The 19,762-nt window shown below is 35.4% G+C and overlaps 1 protein-coding gene across 5 annotated transcripts in view; it reads right to left on the minus strand.

Annotated features, from left to right (window-relative positions):
• Positions 1-19,762, minus strand: part of kcnq3 (potassium voltage-gated channel, KQT-like subfamily, member 3) — an 85,941-nt gene that overhangs the window by 14,358 nt on the left and 51,821 nt on the right. For 4 of the 5 annotated variants that reach the window (XR_015478864.1, XR_015478865.1, XM_087241262.1 and 1 more), the window contains exons 3-10: positions 19,663-19,753; positions 19,462-19,588; positions 15,704-15,876; positions 15,234-15,410; positions 11,614-11,724; positions 5,947-6,042; positions 5,113-5,207; positions 3,333-3,359 (exon numbers count right to left, since the gene is read on the minus strand). Coding sequence is in view for 2 of the 5 variants with exons in the window: in XM_087241262.1 (XP_087097388.1) it covers positions 3,333-3,359; positions 5,113-5,207; positions 5,947-6,042; positions 11,614-11,724; positions 15,234-15,410; positions 15,704-15,876; positions 19,462-19,588; positions 19,663-19,753 (897 nt within the window). In the remaining 3 variants the exon portion in view is untranslated. Of the gene's footprint in view, positions 1-2,191; positions 2,987-3,035; positions 3,360-5,112; positions 5,208-5,946; positions 6,043-11,613; positions 11,725-15,233; positions 15,411-15,703; positions 15,877-19,461; positions 19,589-19,662; positions 19,754-19,762 lie in introns of those variants that run through there. The other variant, XR_015478866.1, reaches the window with a different exon arrangement.

Here is a 19,762-nt window from a genome sequence, read left to right on the forward strand (position 1 = left end):
AAGGTGTACCTAAAAAAGTGGCCAGTGATTGTATATGCTTGTGTGCGCGATTTAGAACTCTTGCTTGAACTGTACAAATAATGTCCAAACTATAATCTTTAAACTTTTCTAAACTGTTTCTAACTTTCCACCCAGGCTGTGGAGATGATTGTTTATCTCGACAAAACTTTCCTTTGTTCACTTTATCAAGTTTATTATAAGCATGTGTGTAGGCAGTAGGTCTGTGTCTATTGTGCAGGTCATTCCATAAGAGCCAAAGCCCTGGAGCGCCTGTTGATCTTAATGTGGCCCTGCACACACATATACAGTACACACACACACATAAACACGCACTCGTCCTGCAGGAGAAACTAATCCCTTCCCAAGAAACAACGCAGGGCTTTCTACTGTGAAGTGTCCCTAAGGATGAACACACACACACACACACACACAGACAGACTATGCACTGCCGCACACACAGCATCTCTTGAGTACAGTGAAAAGAAGAAGATTGAAGTGGTGAGAGGGACTGAAACATCTCAAAATGCTCCACAATTACAGCTGATTACCAACCAGTTACTGATACAACACTTTCCCACACACACACATACACACATATACCGCAAAATCTGTCTGCAGATCATTCAGGTTGTCTGAGAGGGTTTTTAATGATTGAAAAGTGACTCTGTGAGTACTCGTGTGTGTGTGTGTGTGTGTGTGTGTGTGTGTGTGCGTGCTGCAGACAGGAGCTCATCGGACATACAGGAAAGCAGTGAAAACGTGAGAACGGACAGGAAGAGAATCAACGCATAGATTTCACATGAATGGAGCACAATATCATGAGCTACTCAGTAGTGTGTGTATGCTCCAGTTTCTCCATTTCAAGCTTGTTTTAGTAGGTCATTGATAATGTCAGGCTGCAGGTTTCCCAGACATTTGGCTTTGTCTTGTGTGTGTGTGTGTGTGTGTGTGTGTGTGTGTGTGTGTGCGTGTGTGTGTGTGTGTGTTTGTAGTGGTCAGGTATTGCTTACATTGTTGGGACAAAATGTCTACAAATGGATAGAAAGACCTGAAATCACCCTTTGCTCTAGATAATATTTTCATCTAAAAGTGTTCCTTTGGAAAAATAACAAACTAAAACTTTGCATTTAAATATGAAACAAATATATTATGCAAGTCTTCTGAGTAGACAACACAACTTGTTAGAGAATTCAAAACTTCTCAAAAATTAGTCAAAAATTATTTTGCAAGAGAACACCAGTTTTAAAAAGTAAGATTAATGAAATACATTCACTCATTCATTTTCTTTTCGACTTAGTCCTTTTATTAATCAGGGGTCACCACAGCGGAATGAACCACCAACTTATCCAGCATATGTTTTATGCGGCGGGTGCCCTTCCAGCTGCAACCCATCAATGGGAAACATCCACACACACTCATTCACACATACACTACGAACAATTTAGCCTACTCAATTCACCTATAGCGCATGTCTTTGAACATACAATTTTCACACAGAAATGCCAACTGGCCCAGCCTGGACTTGAAAAAGTGATAGCGCTACACATTTAGCCACCATGCCACCTAAATGAAACAATTAAGAAAAAAAAAAACTAAATAACTGTGTTGTTTCAGCTCAATTTTAATAAGTAGTTTGAACAAACAGCAAATGTCATTTATTGAGTGTATGACATTTGCAGTGGAGCAGGAGCAATTTACAATCTCACAAGTAGTGGCACTTTAAGTTGAACACACCTACTCACTGTCTCACTGCCAATTATTTCCTGTATATTTACAGTGAAACTGTCAAAGTCACATCTCAAATATAGGAGAAGCATGATTTTGCTGCAGACAACTTCTCTGTTCATTGTAAGCAATGAATTAAAATGACGGGCCTATATTAAAAAAGGTTCCTTAGAGTTTGTAAGTATTTATCAGTGATCCACCCGCACCACTTAAATTAGAAATCATTGCTACATTATTTCCTGTTGCTTCAAATATTAAAGGCACAATGATTTTCCAAGAAGTCTGCAGTAATGTTACAAATGCTAAAATGTTTTAGCATTCTTAGTCGTCTCGTTTCATTCCATAACAAAAATGAATCCTAATCAACTACTTAAAGAAAAAAAAAAAACACATTTATTTGCTAATATTTTGTTAATAGAAGTCCAGTTAATTTTGAGGGGCTTTTTGTTTTATGTTAATAATAAACTATAGTCAAAACATCAGCCGAACAATTACAAAGCCAGTTAAAGGGTTAATATATCTTGTAGGTAATGCATCAAATCTGTTTTTTAGCTAATATCACACACTGTAAGGTATATTTAAAGTTGTTATGGGAGATGAGCCACCCCACATGATCCTCTGCAGCAAACTGTCACCGAAGCATCAACAGGTAATGTTTACACTGGTTAGCATGCATGCTAGCAGCTACAATCACCTAAAGGAGTACTTGAGGAGTAACTGAGGCAATTGAGGTAGTTTAGTGTGTCACAACAGTGATAATGTCAGGCTGCAAGTTTCCCAGCCAACTAGCCTTGCGTATGTTTGCGTAGGTGTGTGGCCTGCAGCAGTGTATTAGCAGTATTAGCATGTAATCTGATCTCCCATCTGGACTGAACATGGATTACAGGTCTCGGGTCAGGTGGTCTAAACAAGCCCCGCTCTCAATCCGGCTCTCCTTCTGTTTCTATCTGTAAATCTTTCATCTTTTAATAAATGGACTGTCAGGCCAGTGTCCAGGTCAAGGACAACCGATACTCGCGATTATTATAAACGCAGTCCATCTTTGTCAAAGCTCGTCACGCTCAAATCGCTAATAACAGTTCCCATCATTTTCCTGACAGTGACACGGACGTCACACACATCCAGCCGTCCATTAAAACTCTCCCTCGGCTCTGTACTGACACCCACATCTATCAGTGATCCATAATTCACTCTTTTCTAATGGACTCTGTAATATCACATATAAAAGTACTGTCCGCATGTCCCCGAACTGAGAAACGAGCTCACACACACACACACACACACACACACACACACACACACACACACACACACACACACACACACACACACAGTAACGCACCGCTGGTCATTACGCCTCTGGCACTGAATTAATGGAGGTGCTGGTTATTAGGAGTTATTTAAGGAAACACATTTCACAGATTCATTAATCTCACACTTCACTGAGATGCTGGAGGTCTTTAAAAACAGTGACTGAGAAAGAGAGAGGCAATGAGAGAGAGAAAAACAAGAGAGAAAGAGAGAGGCAACGAGAGAGAGAAAAACAAGAGAGAAAGAGAGAGGCAATGAGAGAGAGAGAGAGAGAAAAACAAGAGAGAGAGACTTACCTGGCCATAACTTCAAGAGGATCCTTCCTGCAGGAGATGACAGTAACAACACACACATTTAGTTCATAATTATGACAATGATAAAATTCCAATTAACAACGAATGACTCTGTTTGAATATTCAGTTACACAAGTACTGTACACATACTGATATAATTTGGTAATATTGATGAAAACCTACTGTATGAAGTTATGATAATAAATATTGAAGGAATAGTGCTATATATATATATATATATATATATATATATATATATATATATATATATATATATATATATATATATATATATATATATATATATATATATATATACACATACAAACATACATATATATAATACACTGTATATATATTTGTATAGAAGTTTCTGAAATTAAATGACAGAGCCAGTGTCAGTATATAAATACCAGTGGAGGGGTATGAATAAAGGCTAAATAAAATGTGTGTGTGTGTGTGTGTGTGTGTGTGTGTGTATATATATATATATATATATATATATATATATATATATATATATATATATATATATATATTCTGTTTTAAGATAAATTGTGCCAGTTTTATCAGCCCTAGTTGCAACTAATGGAACTGCAAAAGTAATTATATAAACATGCAAACTTACATTACAATGCAATGCATTATGTTATTATACAAAATAACTAAAAACAAACAGGCATTTCTATTGTTATGTTAGTATTATTTATATACAATTTTTCCTTAATACTATTTTTGATAAGCTTATTTATTCTACTTTATTCTGTTTTATTTTATAATTTGATTTGAGCTAAATTTGTTGTGATTGTTTTATTTACCCTTTTTAATATTACAACTTAAGAGTTTGTTTAATTTATTTCAGTGTTTATGTAGTTATATTTTAGTATTAAATAATATACTCTATTAGTAAAAAATGTTTTGATTTAGCTTATGAAATTATATTTTATTGCATTTTAATTTTGTTTCATTTTTATAAATACTTAAATGTGTGTTTTTAATCATGATTTTTGTATAAATAAATAAATAAATAAATAAATAAATAATTCAGTGTTACATTGTCTCTGGCTTAAGGCATTACTAACTAACCTGACCATATTAGCCCCTGCTGGCAGATATTGTAACTACACTATATAAATATATCTTTTACATTGTCAGTCAGTTAAAAAACTTCCGTTTTCAGGAATCAAATATAAATTGCAAATATTTTACATAATTACAACAGCAATTTTACAACCAACCAATTTTTTGAGAGAGCTCATAAAAGCATTAAACTGTCATATATTTGTTCATGTCTGATATTACTATTGAATGATTCAAGAATGTGTCCATTATTACTATATTTTATTTTCACATTTTTAAGGGACATTAGAAAAAAAACATCTTCAAAAGATCTTTTTATACAGAGTGATATATTTTATACCTGTCGTCAAGTTAAACTGAGTTTTTTCATTACTATTTTTCATTGTAATATATCGTCCACGCACAAGTGTGAATACCTCACTGTAACATCTAGCAGACCTCTAGATGATGCTGTCTCTGCATGCAGACAAACACACATATGGATATAAACAAGACAAATCAACATTAAAAGATGCAGAGAAATCAAGACAACAACACAAGTAAAAGCTGTCATGAGCAACACTGAAATGATAAAACAACCCAGTGGTAACAAAAAATCATGATGATAACAAACATGAAAGTAAATAAACTAAAACAAAGTATAAACACTCAGCCACTGAAATGATTTTTAATGAGATGTGCACAGAATGTATGTGTATGATACCTGAAGCATGGCAGAGAGATCACAGTCTCATAGAATCTCCATGTGGCGATGAGATCTTCTCTGACGGGGTTGGTGGAGTAATATCTCCATGCAGCCTGAAATCAATATTCAAAACTGAACATTAAAGGAACACTATTTCAATTATCTGCTTTTACAGCTCAACATCAGAGTTTAAAAGCTGAGTTTCACTATTTTTTAATTCATTCAGCTGATCTCTGGGTCTGGCGGGAGCACTTTCAGCCTAGCTTAGCATAAACTGTTGAATCAGATTAGACCATTAGCATCTCGCTAAAAAAAAAATCGAATTTTCTGTAGCTCTGTAGTTACATCATACAATCTAAATATTATTAATCATACAATGAATCATACAATCGTAAATAAGAGTGATTGTAATTGAAAAGTTGCTATTTTTTAGGTCGATATGGCTACTATATTCTCATTCTGGTGTAATATTTAAAGAACTTTTATAATTACAAAATAGCAACTTTTTATTTCCATTCATGCATGATATAACAGAATAGTCAAGCTTTAAACAAGATAAATATCGAAACTCTTTTTTAAAAGTTTGAGCAAGATGCTAATGGTTTAATCCGATTCATTAATCTATGCTAAGCTAAGCTAAAAGTGCTCCTGCTAGACCCAGAGATTGGCTGAATAGATTCAAAAATGGTAAAACTAAACTGTTTAACTCTATGAGAAATGTAAAATGAGCTTTCTTTTAAAAGTGGAGTGTTCCTTTAAGCAAATGTGCTGTTGAGGAGTGAGCTGAAAATGGGGTAAATTTACTGCTGATGTAAGTTTATAGACCAGAATAGTTGCAATGTGTCTGGTTACCTGTATTAATGAAGCTGCGGGATGTCTGCGTTTCTCAAAGTGTTTCTGTCTGTGCTGTTCCTGAACTTTCAGAGCCAGACCTGAACCAAGAATGCCCTACAAACATAAGAGATTATATTTTCAACAAACCTTTTATGCATTTTGGCCTTTCATTTACTGTATATGACACCTTTTATTGGCAACCAGTAAATGTGCACTTTTGAAATTGGTTTGAAAGTACAGAGACCAGAAAGGGACGTGATGGTGGGGGAAAAAATAGGTGGACGATAAAAAACTGGATGAGAGTGATAGGAAAACTTTTTGTTTTTTTAAGTTTTTGCGTTCACTTGCACAGATGTTTGCCTTATCTAGCAAAGATGTTTTGTAAGGGAATGCAAAGATGCAAAACAAACATTTCCTGTTCACTTCATACATGTCAACCCAGGATTTTTTATTTATTTATTTTTGTGAGGATTCTCCCGTATTTTACCATTCTATCCAGCTATCATCCTATCATTAAGTATTTTCCCATATTTCTGATATATTTTTAATCTTTAAAGCATGCTGAAACTAATATAAAAATGTCTGCATTCACTTTCTTTCCATTAAAGCTGTACATCGATCATCGCCCTTTATATGCAACCTCTATATCAGTGAATACATGTATAAGCAGTGACTGTCGAAAGCGTTCCGTATGATAAACTGATCCCAGATCAGCTTCAGTACACCCCATTTAAAGTGACACCTCTGTTATCAAACAAGTGAAGAGCAGCAAATGAATTTCTCATTTTGTTTTGTTTGATGGCAGAGGTGTCACTGTAAGAATGCAGAGATCTATAATGAAAGCATTCAATTACTTCAGGAACTGTCTGTGTTCATTTAGAAAAAATTAGCAATTAGTTTAAAAAAAACAAGCAGGACGGACATGTTTACAAATTATTAAGTGTATTTGTCTGTTTAAATGTATCTTTTACAGTCTATGGCAGGGGTGGCCAACCCAGTTCCTCGAGAGCCACCTTTCTGTAGATTTTAGTTGCAACCCATATCAAACACAACTGCCTGGTAGCAACTGAAATCTGCAGGAAGGTGGCTCTCCAGGAACAGGGTTGGCCACCCCTGGTCTGTGGTTTATACACACACCCGAATCCCAAAGTGTCCAGCACTTTTGCTTCCCTTTTAAATGGGGTGTACAGAAGCTGATCTGGGATCAGTTTATCATATGGAGTGCATCCGTCAGTCAGCCAGTGCTTGTACATGTATTCAATGATTTAAAGGTTGCATATGAAGGGCGATGAACGAGGCACAGCTTTAATGGAAAGAAAGTGAATGCAGACATTTTTATATTAATTTCAGCGTGCTTTCAAGATTAAAATATATAAGAAATATGGGAAAATACTTAATGATAGGATGATAGCAGGATAGAATGGTAAAATACGAGAGAATCCCAGTAAAAACGGGAGGGTTGACATGTATGAAGGAAACAGAAAGTGTTTGTGGAAAAACGGTTTTGCGAGGGAACGCAAAACATCTTTCCATACCTTCGCAAAACATCTTTGCATTCCATTGCAAAACATCTTTGCATTCCTTCACAAAACATATTTGCGAGATAAGGCAAAACATCTTTGCAAAAAAAAAAAAAAAAGTTTTCCTATCACTCTGTTTTTTTCTCCCACCCAGTTTTTTCCCCCCCACCATCACATCTCTTCTGGTTCTCCATATGAAAGTGCAGATTTTTGACTGTTATTGTCTTTGATAAGACACAACTTTGTACTCATCATGTTCAGTTTTTAGGTATGCGCAAGTATTTGACAACCAAAAAAAAGAATGACCAACTATATCACAGGGCTGTGTTTGTGCCTCCTTAAGTGATAGTTGACCAAAAAATGTAAATTTATTCACTCTTCATGAGCCATACTATGTATTATGTCAGTGGCTACTGGATTACAACATTTTTCAAAAGTATCCTCTTTTGTGATGAACATAAATAAACATCTCTTACATATTTTGAAAGGTGAGTAAATGAGGTCGGAATCTTCATATTTGGGTGAACTAACCCTCTACGCTGCTTGATTTTAAAGTGTTGTCAATGCTTCATTGCTGCACTATTACAATGTTTAATGGACCTGTGACTGCATGCAAAAGTACAACTGACATTTCAATATATGTGTTTACATCTTGTTTGATGCGTTGTAACTTTTTACTTCAACTTTTTTGTGTAATGTATACACGTTTATGCATGTACAACACAAAGCTCTCATAACAGTCCCAAGTCCAGATACTGTATTACTTCCACAAACACCTAAATCATAGCTTGAAGCACAAATGGATAAGAAAATATGGCGATAGTACAATAGTTTACCCGAAATCATAATATCCTCACCCTTCACTTGTTCCAAACCTGGATGACTTTCTTTCTCCTGTTGAACACTAAAGAAGATATTTTGAAGAAAGCTGAACCATTGACTTCCTTAGTATTTGTTTGAAGTCGATGGTTACAGATTTTCCATTTCAACATAAGAAATAAACTCATTTATGTTTGTAACCACTTAACATTTTCATTTTGGGTGAACTAATTGCTTTAAGTGACCTTTAAAGGTAGTGTTGTTCACATCATGGAGAGTTGTAAAATATAAATTTACCACTCTAAAACATTCAGCTGAAGCTGAGAAAATCATGATTGATAAGAGTGTCTTAGTAGTCATTTAAAGTATAATTGTGGATACATTTTAATATCTTCACACATACTGTACATGTTTTTACCATCTTCAGCAGTTTTTTGTTCTTGTACCATCTGTTTCTTCTGTGAAAGAACCGCCCTGGTTGAATGTTGACACCTTGTGGACAAACTAAGTAGTGCAAAAACAATTCAAAGCACGTGCGTATGTGTGGGTACAAAAACCAGCCATCTGGAAACTAAGTTTGCATCTAACACACTATATGTGGACCCTGTTGTACACATTCATTAAGTATTTTCCATTATTTCTGATATATTTTTAATCTTTAAAGCACGCTGAAACTAATATAAAGATGTCTGCTTTCACTTTCTTTCCATTAAAGATGTGCAATGATCATTGCCCTTCATATGCAACTTCTGAATCAGTGAATGCATGTATAAGCGCTGACTGATTAACGCGCTTCGTATGATAAACTGATCCCAGATTCAAACCAAATTAAACATTGGGCTTCAACACACATTCATTCAATCATTTTCCTTCAGCTTAGTCCCTTATTTATCAGGAATTGCCACAGCGGAATGAACCACCAACCATTCCAGCATATGTTTTAAGCAGTGGATGCCCTTCCAGCCGCAACCAGGTACTGGGAAACATCCATACACACTCATTCCCACACACTCATACACTATGGCCAACTTACTTCATTTAATTCATCTATAACACATGTCTTTAGACTGATTGGCTGATAAATAAAGTATTTCCAGGTAGATCCTGATCACATTCAAGTTCCATATAACTATTTCTACTGTCATTGTACAGTCTAAAACAGCAAATAATTAAATCAAAACAAAAGGATTTGGATGACATGCGCATATAAAACTCTTCCTGCACACAAGGTGGGTCTGAAAACAAAACACTCCCAAATGTCTTGAAATACAACATCTGAATAGTGTCTTTAGGCGTGCTAAGAATTTTATTTATTTATTTTCACAAAAAAGACAGCGTACATTTATCAGTGGTGTAAAGTAACAAATTACAAATACTCAAACTACTGCAATTGAGTAATTACTAAGTAGTTTGAAAAATGTGTATTTTTACTTTCCCTTCAGTCCATTTTTAGTGCTGTATCGGTACTTTTACTATCCTTCAACATGCAGTCACTACTTTATTTTTTCTTCAGTCCTGTGATTCCTGTATAATGAAGTACTTCAACACATGGGTGATTAATAATTGCAGCAAACTGTTTGGAAGAATTAAAAGTGTCCAAGTAGATGTCCAAAATCTTTACAAGCATTGACCCAGAGACTGTTTAGATGCATGTCACTGATGAGAAGATGATGGATATTTACTGTATGATGACCGAAATGGCCTTAAACACCCAGCAGGCACCAGACGTCAACATGACGTCAGATTAAAGTTGTACCAACATCGTGGGGGTATTGCATTTTGTTTGGAAATGAAAATCGGGTTGACATCAGAACCCAAAGTCAGGCTGACGTCAATGTCCAACCTAAAATCAACCAAAAATCAACATCTAATGGTACAGCTTGACGTTGTGTGGACGTTACCACTATGACGTCTATCAGATGTTGCCATACTTGATGAATAAATGTCAGTATTTGACGTCAATATGACGTTGGTTTAAGATATTAGCTCGACATTGGATTTTAGTCACTTTTTAACACAACTTAAAATCAACGTCATTTGACGTCTTTAAACGCTGACTAGACATTTAATTTTGGTCACCTGACATCACAACCTAAATTTAACCTAATGTTAACTTCTTATGACATTGTGTGCCTGCTGGGCAATAACTAAATGCACTACAGAATGTTACGTTTACACACATCCACAAATTACATGTAAATCATCAGCTTTTTACAGCGTAATACTCACTACTCACAAGTCTTGAGTACTTTTGAAAGGTCTACTTTTTACTTTACTAGTATTATTTATAACAGATACTTTTACTCTATACTTGCACTATATTTTTGGACAAGTAATAGTAATTTTGCACAAGTATAATATTTCAGTACTCTTTCCACAATTGACATTAATCAACATTCCTCAAGAATGTAAATGTCCCCAAATTAACCTAAAAGTTGGCATTCATTGACAGACTCTTTTGATAAATGTTATAAGCCTAAAAACCAACGGAAATAGAAATTGTAATTATAAACAAAACTCAAATATACAAATGAGCAGCAGTTAGAAGTTATATAAAAACTTATTGTCACAATGTTGATGATTAAGAAGCCATTTCTGAAAATTATACTTAAATGAATCAAACGATACACATTCTCTAATACATTGTTGATTTACATTTCACTATTGTGATCCTTTAAAAGAAAAAAAATAGCTTGACTTAATTTGTCTAAGTGGAATAATGCACCTCGATTTGATTCCAATTATGAATTAAACTGAATAAAAGTCAGCCAGTTAAACCATGAATAATCTTGCAATATTTATTCATTCATTTTCTTTTCGGCTTAGTCTCTTTATTAATCTGAGGTTGCCACAGCAGAATGAACTGCCAACTTATCCAGCATATGTTTTACGCAGCAAATGACCTTCCAGCTGCAACCCAGTACTGGGAAACATCCTTACACACTCATTCACACAAACACAAACACACATTCATACACACACAAACACACAATTATTTAATTCACCTATGCCGCATGTCTTTGGACTGTGGGGGAAACCAGAACACCCAAAGGAAACCCACGTGAACACGGGGAGAACATGCAAACTCCACACAGAATGCAAACTGACCTTTCCAGGACTCGAACCAGCAACCTTCTTGCTGTGAGGTGACAGTACTAACCACTGAGCCACCATGTTGCCTGAAAACTAAACTGTTCCAAGAGCTTGTTTGCATTCCTTACTTATCCTATTTTATATATTCAGTAATAAAAACAATTTTGAAAAAGCATCATAGTGCCTTTTACACATATACTGTAACATGAAATAGCGTAAATGTAAGTTCTGTAAAAAAACAAGCTGTACTTACGGCTGGAAGTGCAAAGAATGATACGCCAATAAGAGCGAAGGTCCCGGCCAGAAGACGCCCTGCCCATGTCTTTGGGGTCTTGTCACCGTAACCGATGGTGGTCAAAGTGATCTGACACAAAAGGGAAATCATATGTCATCAGCAGGATTAAAGCGAGCACGACTAAGAGCCTATCAAAGTACTTGAGCTGTAAAACCGTTAGAAAGGTAGTATTAATGGAGCGGCCGTTAACGTCACGAAAGGAGGTTTAAATGGAGCTGCTATTAAACCATCACTATCTGTACTGATGGAACTAATGTAAATCTGTCACGAATGGAGGTGGTAATGGAGATGCTGTAAAAGGAGCTGCCTCACATTTTAAAAATCACTCTTGACCTTGTAACACAATGTTTTAGATTTGATTGGATCTCTACACGGAGGAAAGCTTTTATGCATGTTCACCACAGCAGCACAGAAATGCTCAAATTTATTGAAAAGGTGCATAAAAAGGTCAAGAGAGAAAGAGAGACAGCAAGCATTTTATTTATTTATTTTTTGTCCCTGCTATTTATTTGGTGTATTTGTAAAGCTGTTTTCATACATTTTCTCTTGTATATATGTGTTTTTATAATAATGCAGGTTTGGTACAAACTTTAAATGTCCATTAATTTAAAAGCAAGCATGGCATGAATTAAAAAAAATCTGTTTATATCCATCAAATTTGATTTTATTATTACTATTTAATATTTATTATTATTATTTTATTATTACTTCCTAATTAACAGTGTACACTGCCTGACAAAAATCCAAGCTTTAGGAACAGCAAATAATAACTTGACTTCTAGTTGATCATTTGGTATCAGAAGTGGCTTATATGAAAGGCCTCTAGATTACGCTTATTTTACCAAAATAAAATATGATCGTGCCTTGATTGTTAATTATTTAATTTGGACAGTAAGGTCTGACTTTGCTGAGACAAAAGTCTTGTCACTTTACATAAATAATGTACAGTATAGAATATAATCTATGCATCTATACATCTCTGCAATGACTCACATAACTTATTAATAAAGTCATCTAGACTAGCAAAGAAAGCGTTCCTGCAGGACTCTCAGAGTTCATCAAGATTCTTTGAATTCATCTTCAATGCATTCTCCTTCATCTTATCCCAGACATGCTCAATAATGTTTGTATCTTGTGAATGGCATGGCCAATCCCGAAGCATCTTGACCTTCTTTGCTTTTATGAACTTTGATGTGGAGGCAGATCTCTCACACGCCCCCATACTGAATGTAACCCCAAACCATGATTTTCCCTTCACCAAAATTGACTGACTTCTGTGAGAATCTTGAGTCCATGCAGGTTCCAATAGGTCTTCTGCAGTATTTGTGATAATTAGAATGCAGTTCAACAGATAATTCATCTGAAAAATCTACATTCTGCCACTTTTCCTAATGATCAACTAGAAGTCAAGCTATTATTTGTTCCTCTTACAACTGGGATCAACGACAAGACTTTTGTCAGGTAGTGTAAAAATTTTACTCTTCAAACAGATGTGTGCACACTTCAAAATCTATTAACATAAAAGTTAGCAAGAAATGAAAATTCCAATAATCTATTACGAACTGACAATCAAATGTAAATGACAGTTTTACCAAAACTTGCATTGTTTCAAGAGGAGGTTATTTTGATCATCAATTAATACAATATTTAAAAACTAATGAACAACATTGTGCACAGATAAATCACTGATAAAATACTGCAATATTTCATAAAATATACATGAACAGTTAGTTTTTATTTCATGGTTACTATATAAGGTCATATACAGTTGAAGTCAGAATTATTAGCCCTCCTTTGATTTATTTATTTATTTTTAAATATTTCCCAAATGGTGTTTAACAGAGCAAGGCAATTTTCACAGTATGTCAGATCATATTTTTTTTTCTTTTCGAAAAAGTCTTATTTGTTTTATTTCGGCTAGAATAAAAGCAGTTAAAAAATTTTTATGAACTGTTTTAAGATTAAATAATTTACCCTTTAAGCTATTTTTTGACTGTCTACAGAACAAACCATCATTATACAATAACTTGCCTAATTACCCTAACCTGCCTAGTTAACCTAATTAACCTAGTAAAGCCTTAAAATGTCACTTTATGCTGTAGAGAAGTGTCTTGAAAAATATCTAGTCAAATATTATGTACTGTCATCATGACAAAGATAAAATAAATCAGATTAGGTTAAATTAGAAACGAGTTATTAAAACTATTATGTTTAGAAATGTGTTAAAAAATCTTCTCTCCATTAAACAGAAGTTGGGGGGAAAATTAACAGGGGGGCTAATAATTCTGTGGGGCTAATAATTCTGACTTCAACTGTACATATCAATTTTATCATTTTGAAAGTTTATTTTTGGCTTGTAAAGGACTCTGTAAGCTACATTTACAATGCTATTTATAAAGTTTTCATGAGCTTCTACACTTTTCCAATTAAAAGCACACAAGCTACTTGGTAAAAACATAAATAGCAAACATTATTCAGGACATATTTGTGTACTAAGTGTTTTTCTCAATTCAATTGAAAGGGGACCTATTATGCCCCATTTTTATAAGAAATCAATGATGCCCCTAGCGTGTGTATGTGAAGTTTCAGCTCAAAATACCACTCTGTGTGTACCACTCAAATTTTTTCCACATTTTTCGAGTGCCTTGGACTGATTTTTGCTGTTTATTCTGATGAATCCCTTACCCAAAGAGCACCGACACATTATTTAAGCTACCCCTTTTGTTTGATTTAGGATTTTCAATGTTTTATAACTGCGAAGTTCACCCAACTTTAAGATGATTTTGAGGCGGAGGAGGAGGGAAAGGGCCATCATCACAGCTTGCGCCTATGGTTTATATAGGGTGTCACTGACTCATTTTCCCACAGGAAAAGAAGGGAGGTAACTTCTGTCGCCGACCACTGACCACTTTCCTTCTCTATGTTTCCTCTGTTGTTGTTGTTTACCACGTCGACGTCTCCACACAAGCTCTTCCTTCTACGTCATTAAACCGCAGAGACGTATCACATTGTCACAAGTTTAATGACGTACAAAACGGAATGCCCCAACAAATCCGATCTGCCTGTTTACATGATAGTCCCAATGTCACATATCTGGCCTCAAAATGATTTCTGAAAATCCCTATGTGTGCTTTTTTTTATTTTGTGTTTACATAGAACAGATCCGATCTGTCACATATGAGCAAAAAATCTAAATTGGGTCACATTCAACTGGCAGTGTAAACAGGGTCTTCGTCGCTGCCATTATTTTCAGCAGGTACGGTGTGAAAAATCAAATGGCAGATTGCTGCTTCTCACCTAGGGCTGTCTATGCTAATGAGAGAGAGATCATCACTAATGAATGGGGCTTTCCCACTCTGATGACATGTACAAAGGGAGAATGCCAATCAAAGTGTTTCTATATGAAGTGTGATTATAAAAAAATCTAATTCATACATTTTTTACCATTAGAGGCTGGCTATATTCACACACTGTTGCCACACAACTGCATTTAAATCCATTATAAAAGTGATTTTTGCATAATAGGCAGCCTTTAAAAAATATTCTGAATGCCTAAGAGTGCTGTGTGTGATTCTCACCAGTCCCCACCAGAGGGCGTCTGCATAGGTGTCAAAGTCCTGCGGGGCCGGTGTCGGTGAAGGGCCATCAGTGTCTCTGTGGAGCTCTGTGGTCTCATCGTCCTTCTCGACCAGATACACCAGGAAAGAAGCCAGGATCAATGACAGGAAGCCGATGTACCACGCTGTGATCAGCTCCTAAAAAACGCACACAGTTGAGTTTGTCTGCAGCCAGGAGATCAAACATCACCAGACACTGATACAGGATTGTTTGTGCTTGCGTATGTACTTTCCCCTGTATGTGTGTGTGTGTATGTGTGTGTGTGTTTATAGCAGATTTAAAAGATGTGAGTGTGTGTTTACGTTGTTTACTGTTTGTATACTGCCGACCCCATCAGTTTCTATGACATGATTCAAACAAACAGGACAATCGTTCCGATGTTGATCGGGGGCTACGGACTGTTTGTGTACATCACATCACATTCGGATACCTTGCTGTGTGTGTATATTGCAGATCCCAGCAGTTTCCAGGTTCCTCCGCGTCTGTCCATTCGCAGCATCCGGAGGATCTGCAGGAAACGCAGACTGCGCAGCGACGTGGCCAACACATTTCCCTGATTACGTACGGCAACCACCGGCACCGAAGCGATCAGAACAAAAATATCTGAGAACATACAAAATAAGCACAAACGGCAATAAACAATAAAGTTAAAACTATAATTAAATATGATTACAAGTATGTTTAGTTACTAAAGGAAAGACTAAACAAAGCCGCAGTTCACTATCAAGCTACACAACATTTGTAAACATTTGAATTTAACCTTGGGTAGTTCAAATTTACTACCCTTTTGTTATGTTGGTGGCTGATTTTGCTCCATTGACTTCCATTATAAAGACATTTTTTGATTGTTGGGCGTTTTCCATGTTGGGAAGAGATCATTTTTACTGTTTATTATCAATTGGCACCATTAACCCGAGCTTGTGAAAATGTTTCCAATTTTTATATAAATAATAAATTATAGTGTGTGTGCTTAAATACACTTAATATGTTTACTATGTTCTAAAAGCTGAGCTACTTATTTTGATTTTCTAAGACATATCAAGGTAAGTGTGCAAAGGTCTCTCTTACACTATCACACACTCACACATGCACACACTTTTTTGCATTGCAACTGATGATCAACGGTAAAAGTGTAAAATATTACCTCTTCCCAACAGGGAAAACCAGCAACAATAAAGAATGCATAATTATATATAGTGTCATGGCATTGCAGTCAAAAAAAGTCCTCATAATGGAAGTCAATAGGGCAAAAACAGTGACTAACATAATAAAAGAGTAGCGAATTTGCCCACAGTGTATTATTGAATTTTTTTATATTTTCAAAGCATTTTCCCAAAGTATATGTCAAAATAAGATAAGTCACCAAAATCCTTCCATTTGCTGAAACACAGAGAAAGTTGTGGCTATGTTAAGACTCCCCAGAGTGGATGAAAACATCCCCAACATTAAACATTTAATAGCATGGGCTTACTTCAAATTCTATTCAGAACTTCAGCCAAATGTTTAAAATAAATCCTTCTGTGAGGTGATTCTGTAGTCATGTGAATTCTGTAGTCGTGTGATTAATAGTCACACTGAATCAATGAATGTAGTTAAATCTGGTAGTTAAATCTAGAAGAGATATAGCTGCAGATACTTGGGCATACGCACATCGATATAGCATAATGTTTTTGACACTTTACAAAAATAGTTTTTGGGCCCTCTCATACACCCGGCGCAATGTGGCGCAACGCAAAAGTTGTTTGCTAGTTTTAGCTAGGCGCAAGAGTCGTTTTGACGTTTTGCTGTTTAAATAGCAAATGCATTTGCGCTCATATGTGCGCCCATAGGCGTTCTGGTCTAAAAAAGAAGGCGTATTGCTGGTGCGTTGCTATTTTGAGGAACTTAAATAGAAGGTTCAAATAGATCAGATCAAAGCTGGTCTATTGTCCAGTGCAGAGCGCGTTAGTTGTGTGCCTGGCTTACACATTGCTTAATACAGACAGGATGTACAGCAATACGCAAATATCTTTACAAATGAAAAATAATCAAAATATTAAGGATATATATAGGATATAATAAGGATATATAGCCTATAGGATATAAATATAAAGGATTAAAATATTCCAAAACATATTATTTTCTAGCCTAAATAAATATAAAAGCCGGATTTTTTTTTTTAAAAAGCGGATTTTTCCATCCTTAAATTAGCAAAAGTGGATTCCGACATGCCCTAATTGCTTTGCACTTTGCGCATAGATCGTCAAAATAGAGCCCTTTCAGGGGCGTCGGGGGAGACGAGAGAGGGAACAAGCGTGTTTTGGCCCAGTACAAGGCAACTTTACATAGTGTGATTACGGCCTTATTTGCTGTGCAGTTTCTGTGCGAGAGCACCCTCTGGCCTTTGGAGGAGATTTACTACTGATCACAGAGCAGTGCTTTTCTGACAAGATGTTCATGACGAGATCAGCTTTTGCTAAAACACTATGTTAAAAAGCAATTAACACACAAAAAAAATCTTATACAGTACCGATGCATCTCATTAAATTAGAATGTCATAGAAAAGGTGATTCATTTCACTTAGGGCTTACTCACACTATGCTATCCAAACTGTGCCTGTGCCCATTTCCCAGTTCGTTTGACAAGTTTCAGTGCTCCAAATCAGGCTCGGGCTTAATTCAGTTGGCCGGTTGGAAGAGGTGTGCCAGAGCTTGATACGGTTGGGCTTCGGTGCGTTATGCTTGTAGTGTGAGGGCAAAGAGCAAACTAAAGAAGAGATTGTTTCAAATAATTTTGTTTACTAAAGCTGTTTTTTAAAACGATGACGTTCTAATTTATTGAGATTCACCTGTATATATCGGCCCCTAAAATCGGAAATTTTTTAATTAAGCATCAATAAAGTGTTCTTGTATTTATTTTAAAGCCCTATTACATGAATTTCTGGAATACTTGATTCTGGTCAATCATGAGATTCCATAATTGAATCATCTTGACTGTTAATATATTTATACAGGCTATATACGCAGTTGACGTCAAACTATTAGCCCTACTTTGAATTGTTTTTCTTTTTCAAATATTTCCGAAATAATGTTTAACAAAGCAAGGAAATTTTCACATTATTTCCAATAATATTTTTTCTTCTGGAGAAAGTCTTATTTGTTTTATTTCAGCTAGAATAAAATAAAAGCAGTTTTTAATAAAAAAAAACACATTTTAAGGTGAATACTGATATCGTTCCTAAGCAATATTTTTATTTTATTGTCTACAGAACAAACCATTGTTGTTTAGTTTTGCCTAATAACCCTAACTTGCCTAATTAACCTTTAAATTGCACTTTAAGCTGATTACTACACTGCAAAAAAAAATGCTTACGTAGATTTTTTTGTCTTGTCTTTAATCCAAATATCTAAAAATTGTTATATTAAGAAGCATTTTCTAGGCAAACAAAAGATAAAGTCTTTTCTTTTTTGAAATAGTATGGCAATATCAAGTGAGTTTTTCCTTAAAAACAAGCAAAATAATCTTGCTTTTGCTTTTGACATAAGATTATTTTTCTTACCCCATTGGCAGATTATTTTGCTTGTTTTAAGGAAAAACTTGCTTCATTTTGGCCCATTATTTTTTAAAACAAGACATTATGTTTTGCTTGTCTAAATATTTATTCTTTATTTAAGAATTTTTAGGTATTTGGACTTGAAACAAGACAAAAAAACATAAGTAAGAAAAGTTCCAGTGTAATATCTTGAAAAATATCTAATAAAATATGATGCACTCTCATCATGGCAATAATAAAAAACAAATATTAGTAATTAGTGATGAAAAAAATCTTCTTTCCGTTAAACTAACATTTTGGAAAAATATACAGGGGGGCTAATAATTTAGGAGGGTCAAGCCACTGCTCTTAACTTTTTGCTGCCATCTTCTGACTAAACAGTAAGCAAGTAGGTTAGTGTAAACTGCATCCAGTCAAAGGTCTCATAATGCAAATCAAAAGTGCAAATAAACCGAAAAGAACCATGAATCACAAAATATTTTTACAGCATAATGCCTGCTTGCTTCTATTGCTTGTAAGTCCATATCTTCTGTTAGTGTGTGTCCTGATTTGCTCCTTGCTGATGTTTAATTAAAGACACTGTGACAGTATATGCATATGTGTGTTTGTGTTTAAGTGAGAGTGTGTGTTTGTTTGGGTCGGTGTGTTGAACTCACCCAGGACACACAGCGGTTTGCGGGCGAATTTGAGCCGTCCTCTCCAGCCTTTATATCGACAGCAGCAGCCGGCGGCCCATATCCTCAACGCAAACTCACCTCCAAAAATAAAGATGGTAAACGTCTCCTACAGGTGAGAGAAACAGTCAGTCATTTTCTTCTCAACACACATACACAAGTACAGAATACACATACACTCACCAGAATCACCAGCCAGTGAGCCGAATCCTTCTCGTGCTCTTTGAATGTTGTTAATATCGACAGAATCAGACATCCCAAAACAATCAGAAACCTAGAGAAT

The sequence above is a fragment of the Danio rerio genome, chromosome 2 (genome assembly GCF_052040795.2).
Source record: "Danio rerio strain M-AB ecotype USA chromosome 2, GRCz13ab, whole genome shotgun sequence".
NCBI classification, from domain to species: domain Eukaryota; kingdom Metazoa; phylum Chordata; class Actinopteri; order Cypriniformes; family Danionidae; genus Danio; species Danio rerio.